The following is a 14,842-nucleotide window of genomic DNA, read 5'->3' as shown; positions in this document are numbered from 1 at the left end:
TTTTTTGTAGCAGGAACTCCTTTGCATATTAGGCTACACCCCCTTGATGTAGCCAATCCTCCGAGAGCTTGCAAGGCTCTTCTTACAGGGCCTACTGTAAGCTCTTGGAGGATTGGCTACATCAGGGGAGTGTGGCCTAATATGCAAAGGAGTTCTTCCCCCCACCCCCCAAAAAAGCCCTGATAAACACAAGGTTATGAAAATACAAAAGGCTGCGGTATTTAATTCATATAAGTGCTTAAGAAAATAATTAATTCAAAAGATTGTGCCAAGGGAAAATAACTCAAATCTACACGCCCGCAGAACAAATCTGAACAAATACAAGTCCTTCTTGCGCCAATCAAAAGAGCTTCTCGCTTAGACTTGAGGAAAGTCCAAAAGCTGTTGTGCATCAGTCCACAGTCATCTTCTTTCCCCCTGGAGGTCACCCATCCAAATACTAGCCAGAACTGACCCTGCTCAGCAGTCAAGATCTGATGCAATCGAACTAGCCTGGGGGTCATTCAGGTGCCGTCAGCACCTTAGATTTTCGGAGCATGAGCTTTCGGGAGTCTTCCTCGGACCCCTGCCTGACAAAGGGGACTTTGATGCTTCAAAGCCCCTATCCCCAAAATCTCATCTGTCTCTCAGGTGCTCCTGAATGCAAAAGGAACCCTGTTATGAGACAACATTCCTCCCCCGCCCCGCTGCCATTCCTCCCCCCGGACCCTTTGCCTGCCTGAGTGTTTTCCGCTGCATGTCTTCCTCGGTGATGCCGTGGTACACCAGCGTCTCGTTCCACGTGGGGTTCCGGGTGTTCCTCAGCGTCTTGGTCCTTAGCTTGTTGGACTGCCAAACCGAAGGGAGCCGTTCAGACAGAGAGAAGCGAACAGAGAGAATCTGAAAGACCTCAGCAAGCCCTGCCGTCAAGCCACCAAACTGGGGGTACCATTTGATGGCTAACGTTAAACCCGTCTGGGGCCATTTAATGCGCTTCGAGGGTGTGGCAGAAGCGGCCCGTTTGCCTGGCTCACCAGGAGTTCCTGGCTACTGGAAAAGAGATCACAAGACATCCTTCCTTCAGGATCTTATCTTGAACCCAGTGAAGAACTTTTCTCCCATACTGGCTCCGGGACACCATTCCCCATTTGGTGGGTGGCGGTGGGGGAAAGTACTGACTTGTGGTCAGGGCTTTTTGGTAGCAGGAACTCCTTTGCATATTACGCCACACCCCCCTGATGGAGCCAATCTTCCTGGAGCTTACAGTAGGCCCTGTACTAAGAGCCCTGGAAGCTCTTGGGGGACTGGCTACATCAGGGGGTGTGGCCTAATAGGCAAAGGAGTTCCTGCTACAAAAAAAGCCCTGCCTGTGGCAACCCCCATTGGGGTTTCCATGGCAAGAGATGCACAGAGGTGATTTGCCAATTGCTGCCTCTGCGTAGCAACTGTGGACTTTCTGGGAGGTCTCTCATCCAATTACTAGTCGGAGCCAAACCTGCTTACCTTGTCAGATCGAACAAGACGGGGCCATCCAAGTCAGGGCATTCCCCCATTTATTCACTGCTGATGCTTTTAATTTTTTAAAAAAATCCTTCTTTAGGTCATCTTTCTTTGCCGTTTCATCCTAATTGCAGCTGTCAGTTTTCACACCAGCAGCCTTCCCTGGCCCCCTCCCTAATGAAGAGCCATGGCTTTTATCTGCCAGCTATTTCCAATCTACCCTTCCAAATTGCATTACCTTCTACTATCCATTACATTACACTGTAATTACTAATCTGATCTATTATTCCAAATAAGAAATAAAACAGAGAGGACATACAGCCCTTCCGGGAGATTGGTGAGAATACAGATGTAAGGGCTGAATGAGGTTAGCATATGTAGTGATATAAGAAACCAATATCTCTGTTAAGTCCTGGGGAGTCCATTGTTCAGAGTGTTGCAACTCAGCAATTTCTCTTTCTCATTTGCTCCTGAAGTTCCTTTACAATGAAACAGCTACTTGGGGATCACCCACTGGATGTCCTGGAAGGTTGAAGGGTTTTCCTACAGGTTTCCACACGAGTCCCTACTCCCACAGGAGACTGTGCACCGGCTGAAGCATCTCTTGAGATATTTGGGTGCCCTTTCATTTTCTAAGGTTGCCAGTTCTGAGCTGGGCAATTCCTGGAGACTCAGGAAGCTGGGGTTTAGAGAGGGAGGGGCCTCAGTCAGGTACAATGCCACCGAGTCCACCTTCCAAAGCAGCCATTTTCTCCAGGGGAACTAATCTCTATAGTGTGGAAATCAGTTGCAATTCCAGGAGGTCTCCAGGCAACCTTGATGTCAGAACTTGTATCTGTAGTGTATGCTGAGCCTGGTAGTCTTAGCCTAGCCGACTCCATATTGTAACTGTTTACTAACACATGTCCCTGCAATAAAGTCTACTAACCAAATGCCTTGCATTTCAAACAAACTGTAACCACTGAAGGGTGGCAGATAGCCTCTGGAAAACATCTGCAGGTGTCCTTTGAAGATGGCCTGCTAGAGCAGCGCAGCAGGGCTCCTTCCTCCTACACGGAGATAAGGGACCCTGAGAACAGACACTGTCTCCGAGAGTGTGAGAAATGGTTTTATTGTTTCTGTTACAACCCCTTAAAGAATGTGTCCATGAGAGAGTCCCTTATCAGACTCAACTTGTACCTCACCGAACACAGTTCTCAATAAATATCTTATACTTTTGCAACAAAGTAATAAGAGTTGTTTGAAGTTCTTCAAGTTCTGACACTTGATCTCAAAGGAGCTCCTGCAGGGCTCCAGAAGACCCCCCCCCCCCACTGCCGTGCAGAACTGCCCCCCCCCCATCAATAGCAGAAAGGCCAGGAGGATGAGAGCAGCACACAGCCGAAGACACTGCATCGCCCTTTACCTTGCTGGCCCCTGGCAACAGGTGCAACTTGACGTATGGATCAGCCAGCCCGTTGGAGTCCATTGGCTTCAGCCCCTGGCAGGGAAAAAATGGGGACATGTCAATCATTCCTCAAAGAAAAGGACAGGACTGAACCAACCCGGCAATGGCTGACTTAGGACACTTTCCGAAAACTGATTTTTAAGAAGAGTTTTGAAGGTACCTTTCAGCAGTACCTTTCAACATACATGGACATCTCTACTGAGAAGCCCAAGAAAAGCCTGCATGTTGCAAAGGATTCTGGGGAGTGCTCTATGGGGACACACTGGATATACGCCGGATGTTTGAGAGCCGCAAGACACGAACATCAGATGCTTGCGGGAAGGAAGGAAGGAAGGAAGGAAGGAAGGAAGGAAGGAAGGAAGGAAGGAAGGAAGGAAGGAAGGAAGGAAGGAAGGAAGGAAGGAAGGAAGGAAGGAAAATAGATGGGGAGGGGAGGTGGAGGGAAGGGGGGTGGAAAGAAAGCAACTTTAATTTTAAATGCATTCTCCAAGCTGCTGGCTGGCTTGGCTTGGAGGAGTGATTTAAAGAGAGAAATGCCTTGTCCAAGCTGGCCGACAGGGCAGTGGAAGTTTCAAAAGCCGCACAATATGTGTGAAAGAGCCACATGCGGCTCCACAGCTGCAGTTTGGTCACCCTGGTTTGTAGTATAGCCAGGAGGTCCTAAGATTGTCTGGCAACCTGAATCCTAGAGTTGGAAGGGACCTCCAGGGTCATCTAGTCCAACGCCTTGCACAATGCAGGAAATCCACAAATACTTCCCCTCAAACACCCCCAGTGACCCCTGCTCCAGGCTCAGAAGAGGGTAAAAAGCCTCCAGGATTCCTGACCAAACTGGCCTGGAGAAAAAATGCTGATGGACCTCAAAGTGGCAATCAGCATTTCCCTGGGCATGTAAGAAAGGGCTTGAAGTTCCAGCTCTTTTAGCATTATCCACCACTAGGCGGTGAGCTAGACTTCTTGGGGGGGGGGGGCTGAGATAGCTCTGAAAGAGCTGTGACTGACCCAAGGTCACCCCAACTGGCTTCAGACAGAGGAGTGTGGGATCTCAAGACAGATCTCCCCTTACAGGAACCGGGCCACACCTGGAAGAGCCAAACTTACTTTCGCCTTGATGATGGCGCAGTGCAAAGAGCTATTCTCCGGGTCGTACAAGAGGCTGAATTCCAAAGCTCCCAAAGTGGCTGCAGAGAAAGACAGAAACAGAGAGAAAAAGGTTTTTGCAGCCAGACTGGTCTGCAGTAGAACCGTTGTATTCGAGCCTAGGAGCACTTTAGAGACCAACAACTTTGCTGAGGGACACGGGCCGAAGGAGGCCAAATTGAAGAGTACGAGAGAAAGCGCCTTTTTGATCGCAGCTCCACACTGGTGGAACCAACGACCGGATGAAGCGCGGGCCCTGCGGAGTCTTAGTCAATTCCGTAGGGCCTTCGCTTAATGTGGATTTTAGTCTAATACATACGGCCATCATAAATTACAAGAGGAGAACATCCAGAGCGTAGCACCTGCAAAATGTTAGTTTTTAACTTTTGATGGCTTTAATTACAATGGTTTTATTAGGAAATTATATACTGTACTGATACAATGTTTTATATTGTAATTTTGTATTTATTATACGTCGTGAGCTGCCCTGAGCCTGCTGCGGCGGGGAGGGCGGGATATAAAATATTATTATTATTATTATTATTACTACAGAAAGGAAGGGCTAGAGGCAGCAAGCGGCAGGCCTGTAGCTACAGGGGGCCTTTGGGGTCCTGTCCTCTGACTTCCTGTGTGGTGCCCCTGACCTTCCCTCCCCCTCCCCCTGCCACCACCATGGGTGTGACAGCTGAGAGGCAGGGGGCTGCGCCACCCCTACACCAGTTTGGTGTAGTGGTGAAGTGTGCGGACTCTTATCTGGGAGAACCGTGTTTGATTCCCCACTCCTCCACTTTCACCTGCTAGCATGGCCTTGGGTCAGCCATAGCTCTGGCAGAGGTTGTCCTCGAGAGGGCAGTTGCTGTGAGAGTCCTCTCAGCCCCACCCACCTCACAGGGTGTCTGTTGTGGGGGAGAAAGAGAAGGTGATTGTAAGAGAGCCAGTTTTGTGTAGTGCTTAAGTGTGAGGACTCTTATCTGGGAGAACCGGGTTTGATTCCCCACTCCTCCACTTGCACCTGCTGGGATGGCCTTGGGTCAGCCAGAGCTCTGGCAGAGGTTGTCCTTGAAAGGGCAGCTGTTGTGAGAGCCCTCTCCAGCCCCACCCACCTCACAGGGTGTCTGTTGTGGGGGAGGAAGGGAAAGGAGATTGTGAGCCGCTCTGAGACTCTTCGGAGTGGAGGGCAGGATATAAATCCAATATCTTCATCTACCTCACAGGGTGTCTGTTGTGGGGGAGGAAGGGAAAGGAGGTTGTGAGCCGCTCTGAGACTCTTCGGAGTGGAGGGCAGGATATAAATCCAATATCTTCTTCTTCTTCTCCCCATAATTTAAATTGCACAGGAGGGTGACCCAGAGCAGCCACTGCCCCCTCCCCCATTAAAGGGCCGTCGCAGGTTCTCTGACTCATGGGAGTGGCCAGGGGAGGGGAGCCATTATGTGCCCCCCAACTTTTAAAATCCTACCTATGGGCCTGGCAAGGGGCATGCTTGGGGCGGAGGGAGGGAAAGGGGGCCGATGTCAAAAGAACCAAGAAGCAGAAGGGGCAGAAAAATTGAAAACTTTATCGTTACTCAATTATTTATTTAGCGGCAGCTGTTGATTAAATATTCCTAGCCACATGTGGCTCTGTCGCACGCATTGTGTGGCTCTCAAAGCATTATCCACCACTAGGCGGTGAGCTAGACTTCTTTTGGGAGGCTGAGAGAGCTCTGAAAGAGCTGTGACTGAACCAAGGTCACCCCAGCTGGCTTCAGGCTCTCAAAGCCCCCACAGCCCCGTCAGTTGGCTTGAAGAAGGCATTTCTCTCTTTAAATCGCTGCATTTAGAGTTGCTTTCTGTCCACTTCTCCCTCCCTCCCCTCTTCCCATCTATCTTCCTTCCTTCCTTCCCTCAAACATCTGATGTTCATGTCATGCAGCTCTCAGACATCTGACGTTTATTCTGTGTGGCTCTTACATTAAGCAGCTACGGCCATCCCTGTCCTAGATCATATTATTCTGCTTTATCCTGTATTTTACCCTTATACCATTCTTCGAAATGTAAAATTTCTGTAAAATATGAATTCCTTATATTTCAATTTCCCCTGAAGGTATGAAAAAAAAAAATCTTTTTTCCGTACATTCAGGGAAAACTGAAATATAAGGAAGTAATACTTTGTTATCAACCCTAAATATATTTTACTGTTGGAACAATGTAAAATGCATCATTTGCAACTAAGCAAAAGCAGAGTGGTAAAGCTGCAGTACTGTAGTCTGAACTCTCTGCTCACGACTTGAGTACGATCCCAGCGGAAGCTGGTTTCAGGTAGCCGGCTTCAGGTTGACTCAGCCTTCCATCCTTCCGGAGTCAGTAAAATGAGCACCCAGCTTGCTGGGGGGAAGTGTAGAGGACTGGGGAAGGCAATGGCAAACCACCCCGTAAAAAGTCTGCCGTGAAAACTTTGTGAAAGCAACATCACCCCAGAGTCAGAAACGACTGGTGCTTACACAGAGAACTACCTTTACCTTTAAAAAGTAAAGCAAGGAGCCCTATGGCGCAGAGTGTTAAAGCTGCAGTACTGCAGTCCTAAGCTGTGCTCGCGACCTGAGTTCGATCCTGGCAGAAGCTGGGTTCAGGTTGCTGGCTTCAGGTTGACTCAGCCTTCCATCCTTCTGAAGTCAGTAAAATGAGCACCCAGCTTGCTGGGGGGAAAGTGTAGAGGACTGGGGAAGGCAATGGCAAACCACCCCGTAAAAACTCTGCCGTGAAAACGTTTTGAAAGCAACGTCACCCCGGAGTCAGAAACAACTGGTGCTTGCACAGGGGACTACCTTGACCTTTAAAAACTTTATTTGGCTTCGTTTCCGACAAGCAAATTTGTAAATACAGCCAATGTGGGAGGGGCGCTGCAACGTGCTCTGCGCTCTATCCCTTTAGTGCATCCAAGAGGTAAGAAATGAAAGTTAAAGAGCACACACTGCATTTAGGTACCACCTTCCCACATTTGGCCAACAAAAGCCGGCAGTGCATCCTTTAGACAGAAACCATCTCTCACACAGACATAGAAGGGACCCGCAACATAGCCAGCTCTTGAGTGAAACTTCACAACATCGAATTCTTCGATAGCGTATCATCATCATACAGATAAGAGCATATCAATGACGAACACAATTAGTCACGTTTAAAGAAGATCTCCTTGAAAGCCCTTGCAGGTTCACGATTGGAGCCTCAGACTAGGATCTGAGACACCCAGGGATCCATTCATCACAGTGAAAAAGGGAAAGGTAGTCCTCTGTGCAAGCACCAGTCGTTTCCGACTCTGGGGTGACGTCGCATCACGACGTTTTCACAGCAGACCTTTTACGGAGTGGTTTGCCATTGCCTTCCCCAGTCATCCACACTTGACCCCCAGCAAGCTGGGTACTCATTTTACCAACCTCGGAAGGATGGAAGGCTGACTCAACCTCAAGCCGGCTACCTGAACCCAGCTTCCGCCGGGATCGAACTCAGGTCATGAGCAGAGAGCCCAGACTGCAGTACTGCAGCTTTACCACTCTGCGCCACGGGACTGCTACATTCTGAGTAAAGCCTTGTCTCAAAACATGTTTCGTGCATTTTATATGGAAAATATTCCCTAGGGATTGTTCCAACGTTCCCCAAATGTTTCAGTTTTTATGTTAGAAAGATTGGGGGGGGGGGGGGTTGGAATCCTTGAGAAAAATCAGTGCTCTCCTGAATTCTTCCATGTATCTTTCCTGAGCCTTCCGACTATACTGTTTAAATGCCTGTATGTAAGGCACTTTGGAGACCTTGAAAGGAGGGTCAGAGATCTTTTCAATCGATAACTAATTGTAATTAAGTCCCACCAAATCACCACTGGCGTCTGGCAAACCCTCAAGGGGTTTTCAAGGCAAGAAATGAGCAGAGGTGGTGGGCCACTGTCTTCCTAATTGGATATTTCCTCCTAGCGCGCTTTCTATTTATTCTGCGGCTCTTTTATTATCTTTTCTTTGGCTTGCTTTATTATTTTTAATTATCTGTTTTGCTTCTAGGATCCACAGTGTTCTTTAAACAAATTATCTGCTAGTGCTTTAATAGGAAACTACTACTTACTGGTCTTATTTGAATACTGTATCTCTTTCATTTGTGTGTGATTTTTTTAAAAAATTATATCACGTTTTTGAAGCCTTGGGCATTTTTCATTTAAATTGAGATTTTAAAATAAAGCTATTAAAATATGCTATCAATTAAACCTGCATATAAGAAAGAACAATAGCTCTAAAGGGGGGGGGGAGCAATACTTCCTCTGAGCAGGCCGTTTGCCTCCTTTCCATAAATAAAGCAGATTTTCAGTCTCTCGTAAACACACAAGCACACATATTTGCTTCGAAGTTGGCATTTGGAGTCTGCCTTTTTTTATTAGCACTTGGAACTGAAGCTAATTTATAAAAATGCAACTGCCTGATTAATTGGAGGGAGAGGAATTTTTTAGCCACCGAAAACGCTTTTTAATCAGTGCATCTAAACAATTAATCAGCACAATGTAACAGTCCTAATACGAATAGCCATAACAGAGTGCAAGGAACGCACTGTGTGCTTTGCAGAGGAAGATCATACAAGCCGAATCCCTGGCTGGGTTGCCAACACGGGGTTGGAAAAATTCCTGGAGGTTTGGGGGCGGAGCATGTGCGTGGTGGAGTTTGGGGAGGGACCATAGAGTGGAATGCCACACAGCCCACCCCCTGAAGCTGCCATTTTCTCCAAAGGAAATGGCAGGGCTTATTTTGAGCAGGAACACACAGGAACGCAGTTCAGGGGGGGTGGTCTAATATGCAAATGAGTTCCCACTGGACTTTTTCTGCAAAAAAGCCCTGTGTGAAACAATGGTGACATCAGGGGTGTGGCCTAATATGCAAATGAATTCTGGATGAGCTTTTTCTACAAAAAAGCCCTCTGTGAAACAACGGTGATGTTGGGGGTGTGGCCTAATATTCAAATGAGTTCCCGCTGGACTTTTTCTGCAAAAAAGCCCTGTGTGAAACAATGGTGACATCAGGGGTGTGGCCTAATATGCAAATGAATTCCGGCTGAGCTTTTTCTACAAAAAAGGCCCTGTGTGAAACAATGGTGATGCCAGGGGATGTGGCCTAATAGGCAAAAGAGTTCCTGCTGGGCTATTTCTGCAAACAAAGTCCTGTGTGAAACAATGGTGGCATCAGGGGGTGTGGCCAAATATGCAAATGAGTTCTTCCTGGGCTTTTTCTACAAAACAAAGCCCTGGGAAATAATACCTGTCGCCTGGAGGTCAGCAGTAATTCCCCACCTGCTATTTGATTGCTACAGGTGGGTGGGAAGTAAAGAGCTAAGATTGGAGGGCCAAGGGGGGAGCGGACAGACCGAGGCTGAGCAGCGAAACAGGGGCTTCAGGTGTAAACAAGAGCCCAGATTCCATCCCACATTCCCAGCTTAAGGATCTCCAGCTGCAGGAGTTCAGGTGGGCCTTTCTCCACCCGGAGAGACCCTACCAGTCTGAAGAGATTTGGAAATACCTGGAAGTTTTGAGGGTGGAGCCTGGGAGAGTGGGGATTAGGAAGGGGAAGGATTAGGGTTGTCAGGTCCAATTCAAGAAGTATCTGGGGACTTTGGGGGGGGTGGAGCCAGGAGCAAGGGTGTGACAAGCATAACTGAACTCCATAGGGAGTTCTGGCCATCACCTTTAAAGGGGCCGCACACCTTTTAAATGCCTTCCCTCCATTGGAAATAGTGAAGGATAGGGGCACCTTCTTTGGGGGCTCACAGAATTGGACTCCCTGGTCCAATCTTTTTGAAACTTGGAGGGTGTTTTGGGGAGACGCAGCAATTGCTTTGCTGCAAATATGGCGCCTCTGCCTCAAAAAACAGCTTCCCAGAGCCCCAGATACCCGCAGATCAATTCTCCATTATACCTTAAGGGAATCGGTCTCCGTAGGGAATAATGGAGTGCCCAGCAGACATTTCACTTCTCCCACCTCACTGCCCCTGCTTTCTGATGAACCTGAAGTGAGGGAGGGGCTCTGAACTGGGGAACACCCCCCCCACCTGGGGATTGGCAACCCCAGCAGTCCTCCTTCCAGAGCAGCCATTTTCTCCAGGAGAAGCGGAATAAATGTCTTGACAATGGATGGATGGATGGATGGATGGATGGATGGATGGATGGATGGATGGATGGATGGATGTTTGAACGAATGGATGGACGGATGGATGGATGGATGGATGGACGGATGGATGGATGGATGGACGGACGGATGGATGGATGTTTGAACGAATGGATGGACGGATGGATGGATGGATGGACGAACGGACGGATGGATGGACAGACGGACGGATGGATGGATGTTTGAACGAATGGATGGATGGATGGATGGATGGATGGACGAACGGACGGATGGATGGACAGACGGATGGATGGATGTTTGAACGAATGGATGGATGGATGTTTGAACGAATGGATGGATGGATGGACGGACGGACGGATGGATGGATGGATGACTGGATGGATGGATGATGTCGTCTGGAGACCCACTGTAATTCTGGGAGGTCTCCAGCCTGTTCCTGGAGGCTGGCAACCCTATATAGCCCCAGAGCAAGTGGGGCTACTCTATGCAATAGCCATGGGGGTTTTGTATGCCCCAGACTGACTGCAAAGGGATTTCCCTATTGGGCTGCATGAGTCGTCTTGATGCAACAGAGGCCTGGAAGAGGCTTCTTCTGGTTTCAGGTTCCAATTTTTGCCGATCACCTCAGAGCCCCCCTCTCCCCCCCCCCCCCCCGCAGTGGGCACCAGGTTGGCTGCACAAAGATGCCTCCCAGCTCTTCCATCTGCCATGAATAATGCAAATCCTCCGGTGTGGAGTTTTCGGTCTCGGGGTAGCAGCTCGTTATTTTTCCACGAGAAAGCGAGAAACCGGCTCACGGAATTCATTTCCTTCCCCAATTACTTATTTACCAGCCATTAAAAGCACTTAGTGGGCCCCCAGGAAGGAGTTGCGAGCCTCCCCGGATTCCAGGACACAAGTTCATTAGAAAACAACTGCATTTGCAAGAGAAACCAAAAACATTTCAGGAGAACAGAATCCAAAGGCAGGCAGGAACTGTCCAAAAGAGGACAGGGCTCAAGACAAAGAATTCAGACACTGGCACAGCATGCAGCGCTAGAGAAGCCTTATTTTCCATTTCCAGTTTCCAAAAACGACAATTCTACTCCAGGATTCCCAGCATGGTATTCACTGGTACGATGGTCCCCGTTGGCACCTTTCCTTGCACCCACCAAGCGCTTTTAGAAAGTGGGTGGGGCTGATGGAGCTTTCAGCCCGCAAGGCTTCTGATTGGCCATTGGAAGTTTGGTTACCTGTGCAGCTTTTGAAAAAATGTCACTTTGGCAGGAGCTGCCCCCACAGCACAAAGGTCTTCGCCAGGGCTTTTTTAGTAGCAGGAACTCCTTTGCATATTAGGCCACACGCCCCTTATGTAGTCAATCCTCCAAGAGCTTACAGGGTTCTTCGTACAAGGCTTGCTGTAAGCTCCAAGACTGGCTACATCAGGGGGTGTGGCCTAATACGCAAAGGAGTTCTTGATACAAAAAAAGCCCTGGTCTTCGCTCTGTGACTGAAGGGAAGCTGCAGCAGCCATATTGCAGCTAGTTCCGTCTGCTGTGGCAGCCATTTTGGGGTTGCGCTCACCACACTCTGTCAGGATTCCAAAGGTGCCCACAGGCTCAAAAGGTCAGGGACCCCTGAACATAAGAGAAGCCATGTTGGATCAGGCCAATGGCCCATCCCGTCCAACACTCTGTGTCACACAGTGGCCAAAAAAGAGGAGGTTCACAAGTGGGGCTAGAAGCCCTTCCACTTTGCCCCCCCCCCCCCAAGCACCAAGAATACAGAGCATCACTGCCCCAGACAGTTCCAATAATATGCTGAAGCTAATAGCCACTGATGGACCTCTGCTCCATATTTTTATCCAAACCCCTCTTGAAGCTGGCTATGCTTGTAGCCGTCACCACCTCCTGTGGCAGTGAATTCCACATGTTAATCACCCTTTGGGTCTAGTCCTTGTAGCTGCATAAATCAATTTGAAAAACCCTGGACGACAGCTGTTGAAATTTCAAAATGCAAAAGCTGAGCTAGTCACTGTCAAGGGTCACTCCATCTTGTTCCTCTTGCCACATGTATCCAGCTATACAATGCTGTGCTTGTGCTAGCTATGCTGCTTTGATGTAGTTGCTGCTTGTTGCTTATCAGAAGGGAGGATGGTATGTCTGGGAGTTGGCTAGTTGCTATGTAACCAAGGCCGCGAACAGGAGGAGATACGACCCGAGAACTGATAACGGCATCTGTGGTGATGAGAGCTTAACAGAAACCCCACACAAAACCCCCCCCGCTTGAGCTTGGCGTGCTTTGGGCAAAGGTTTATAAGTTGGAAGAACTGGCGGGCTTGTCAGTTCTGACAATGCGTGTATATGCCCATGAAGCTGAAATAAAGATCTTGAACTCTACTTGTCTTTTCCTTGGCTCTGGGTCTAACATTCACCCAGTAGTCCAGGGGCTTAGATTCAACATTTGGTACATTCATCATCTTCCAATATCAAGCAGAATTTTCCACCCCCAGACAGTCCAAGGATCGGGAGGTGGCAGCACAGGCTGCCTTTGCAAGCATGACTTGAGACTACCTACTTTAGGGGTGTGGCCCAAGTATGTGGCCCAGGGGCCAGATTAGGCCCCCAGAGGGCTCCTATCAGGCCCGCAAACAAGTCAGCTTCCTTCTCCTTCTCTCTTGCTTCCTTCTGAGTCACAGCTTGCTTTGCCAGGCTTCCTCAATCGCACAGCAGCTACAGAGCAAAGCCTCTATTTTCTCCATTGGCTGAGGCTCCTCCCTTGGGGAGGAAGGGGGGGAGGCACTGCTTGCTTTGCCAGACTGTCTCAATCACATAGAAGAGCTACTGAGCCAAGCATCTCTTCCTTCCATTGGCTGAGGCTCCTTCTCCTCATTCCCTGGGAAGGAAGGAAGGGAAGAAGTCAGAGCTTCCTTGCCCAGTTCCCTTGACCCCACAGGAAAGATACAAAGAAGGCATCTCTTATTTAATGCTTCCTGGCATTACATTTTATGACACGCACAACCCGGTCCAACAAGGTTTCATTTTTGACAGATCCAGCCCTCCAGGTTCGACACCCCTGACCTACTTGCTTCATCGGAGTCATAGCTGTTGGCCTCGTCCTCTTCCTCCTCTGGAGGAGGCTGTCGGGAAGGTGGTGGAGCAGCTGGCACAGCGGCTTGGCTATACGGTGACACCTGCCTCATTGGCCTCTCCTCTCTGGCCACAGGTGCTGAGTACCCTGGCCCTGCTCTGTCATCCCGGGTGGCCCCAGGAGTAGCAAAAGTGGGGTCTGCTTGAGAGGGAGCCATTGACAGACCACCTAGGGAAACAAAGAAGAAATTCAATCGCGCTGAAGGCACCTCAGCTCACTTTCCTCCTGAACTGCTAGTTTTCTATGTGCAGGGGAGATTCCCCACCCATCCAAAAACATTCAGCTGTGGGATTTCACCTGCTCTTCTGAGTTGAAGTGGCCCAGGGAAAAGGACCGTGAGGTTCAATGCTTCACGTGCAGATCACGACTACGGACTTACGACACGCAGGGCAATGGAGCCCCCAGGGCTTAACAGAGATATCGGCTTCTTATCCCATTACACATGCTAATTCACTCCGTTTTTGCATCTGTTTGTTAACTCTTTTATCATCTGTATGCTAATTTGCTGCTATTCACAGGTTTTATCAACTGCTTTAATCCAGTCTTAATCCCAGGTTTGGGGATCTACGGAACAGTTGGTCTCTTTCTCCAAAAGCCTTCTGTAAAAGGTGGAGGGAGATCAAAGCCGGGGGGGTGGGGGAGCAGAGGCATCCTACCCAAGTCAGGAGGTTGGCAGTGAACCCACCTTGGTCTGCCAGCTGGGCGGATGGACTCTGGTTCGAAGCCGGAGGAGGTGGCCTGGCACTGGAACCTTGGACAGAATTGGCCCGTCTTACACCTAAACAAGGGAAAAAAGCAAAGAGAATCATGGAAGGCCAAGCTCACAATTCCCCAGATGGAGTAAGCCACATTGTTCCACAAGGCGGCAGCAGAAAGCATTTGAGGGGAAATCTTTGCAGCAGAGCTGTGGCAAACTGGGTTGGGGGGCTTCATTCTCAGAATAATGCATGCAGGAAGTTCAAGTCTAGCTGGACACTCTTCCCCTTTTGCTTTGGAAATTCTTTGCTGCGTTCCTTGACACACCGGGCATTTCTGGGGCTTCTTACTGCTTGCAGAATTGAGGAAGGCCATCTGTCCACTGACACATGATTGAATTCCTTAATCAGTCGCTTCCAGAGTTCTACAAGCCCCCAGGAACTGGGATTTTAGGACAGCCAAGGGAGAAGAAGATATTGGATTTATATCCCGCCCTCCACTCCAAAGAGTCTCAGAGCGGCTCACAATCTCCTTTACCTTCCTCCCCCACAACAGACACCCTGTGAGGTAGATGAAGATATTGGATTTATATCCTGCCCTCCACTCCAAAGAGTCTCAGAGCGGCTCACAATCTCCTTTCCCTTCCTCCCCCACAACAGACACCCTGTGAGGTAGATGAAGAAATTGGATTTATATCCCGCCCTCCACTCCAAAGAGTCTCAGAGCGGCTCACAATCTCCTTTGCCTTCCTCCCCCACAACAGACACCCTGTGAGGTAGATGAAGATATTGGATTTATATCCCGCCCTCCACTCCGAAGAG

The 14,842-nt window shown here is 49.1% G+C and overlaps 1 protein-coding gene across 1 annotated transcript in view; it reads right to left on the bottom strand.

The window, feature by feature from the left end:
• Positions 1 to 14,842, bottom strand: part of RPH3A (rabphilin 3A) — a 101,689-nt gene that overhangs the window by 13,453 nt on the left and 73,394 nt on the right. Inside the window, exons 8-12 of the mRNA XM_060249352.1 lie at positions 14,011 to 14,103; positions 13,260 to 13,493; positions 4,028 to 4,107; positions 2,885 to 2,959; positions 719 to 828 (exon numbers count right to left, since the gene is read on the bottom strand). Of these exons, the coding sequence (XP_060105335.1) occupies positions 719 to 828; positions 2,885 to 2,959; positions 4,028 to 4,107; positions 13,260 to 13,493; positions 14,011 to 14,103 (592 nt within the window). The remainder of the gene's footprint in view (positions 1 to 718; positions 829 to 2,884; positions 2,960 to 4,027; positions 4,108 to 13,259; positions 13,494 to 14,010; positions 14,104 to 14,842) is intronic.

This window comes from Heteronotia binoei, chromosome 11 (genome assembly GCF_032191835.1).
Source record: "Heteronotia binoei isolate CCM8104 ecotype False Entrance Well chromosome 11, APGP_CSIRO_Hbin_v1, whole genome shotgun sequence".
Classification (NCBI taxonomy): Eukaryota; Metazoa; Chordata; class Lepidosauria; order Squamata; family Gekkonidae; genus Heteronotia; species Heteronotia binoei.
Note: the sequence above shows the minus strand (reverse complement) of the source record. Positions and strands in the feature narration are given on the sequence as shown.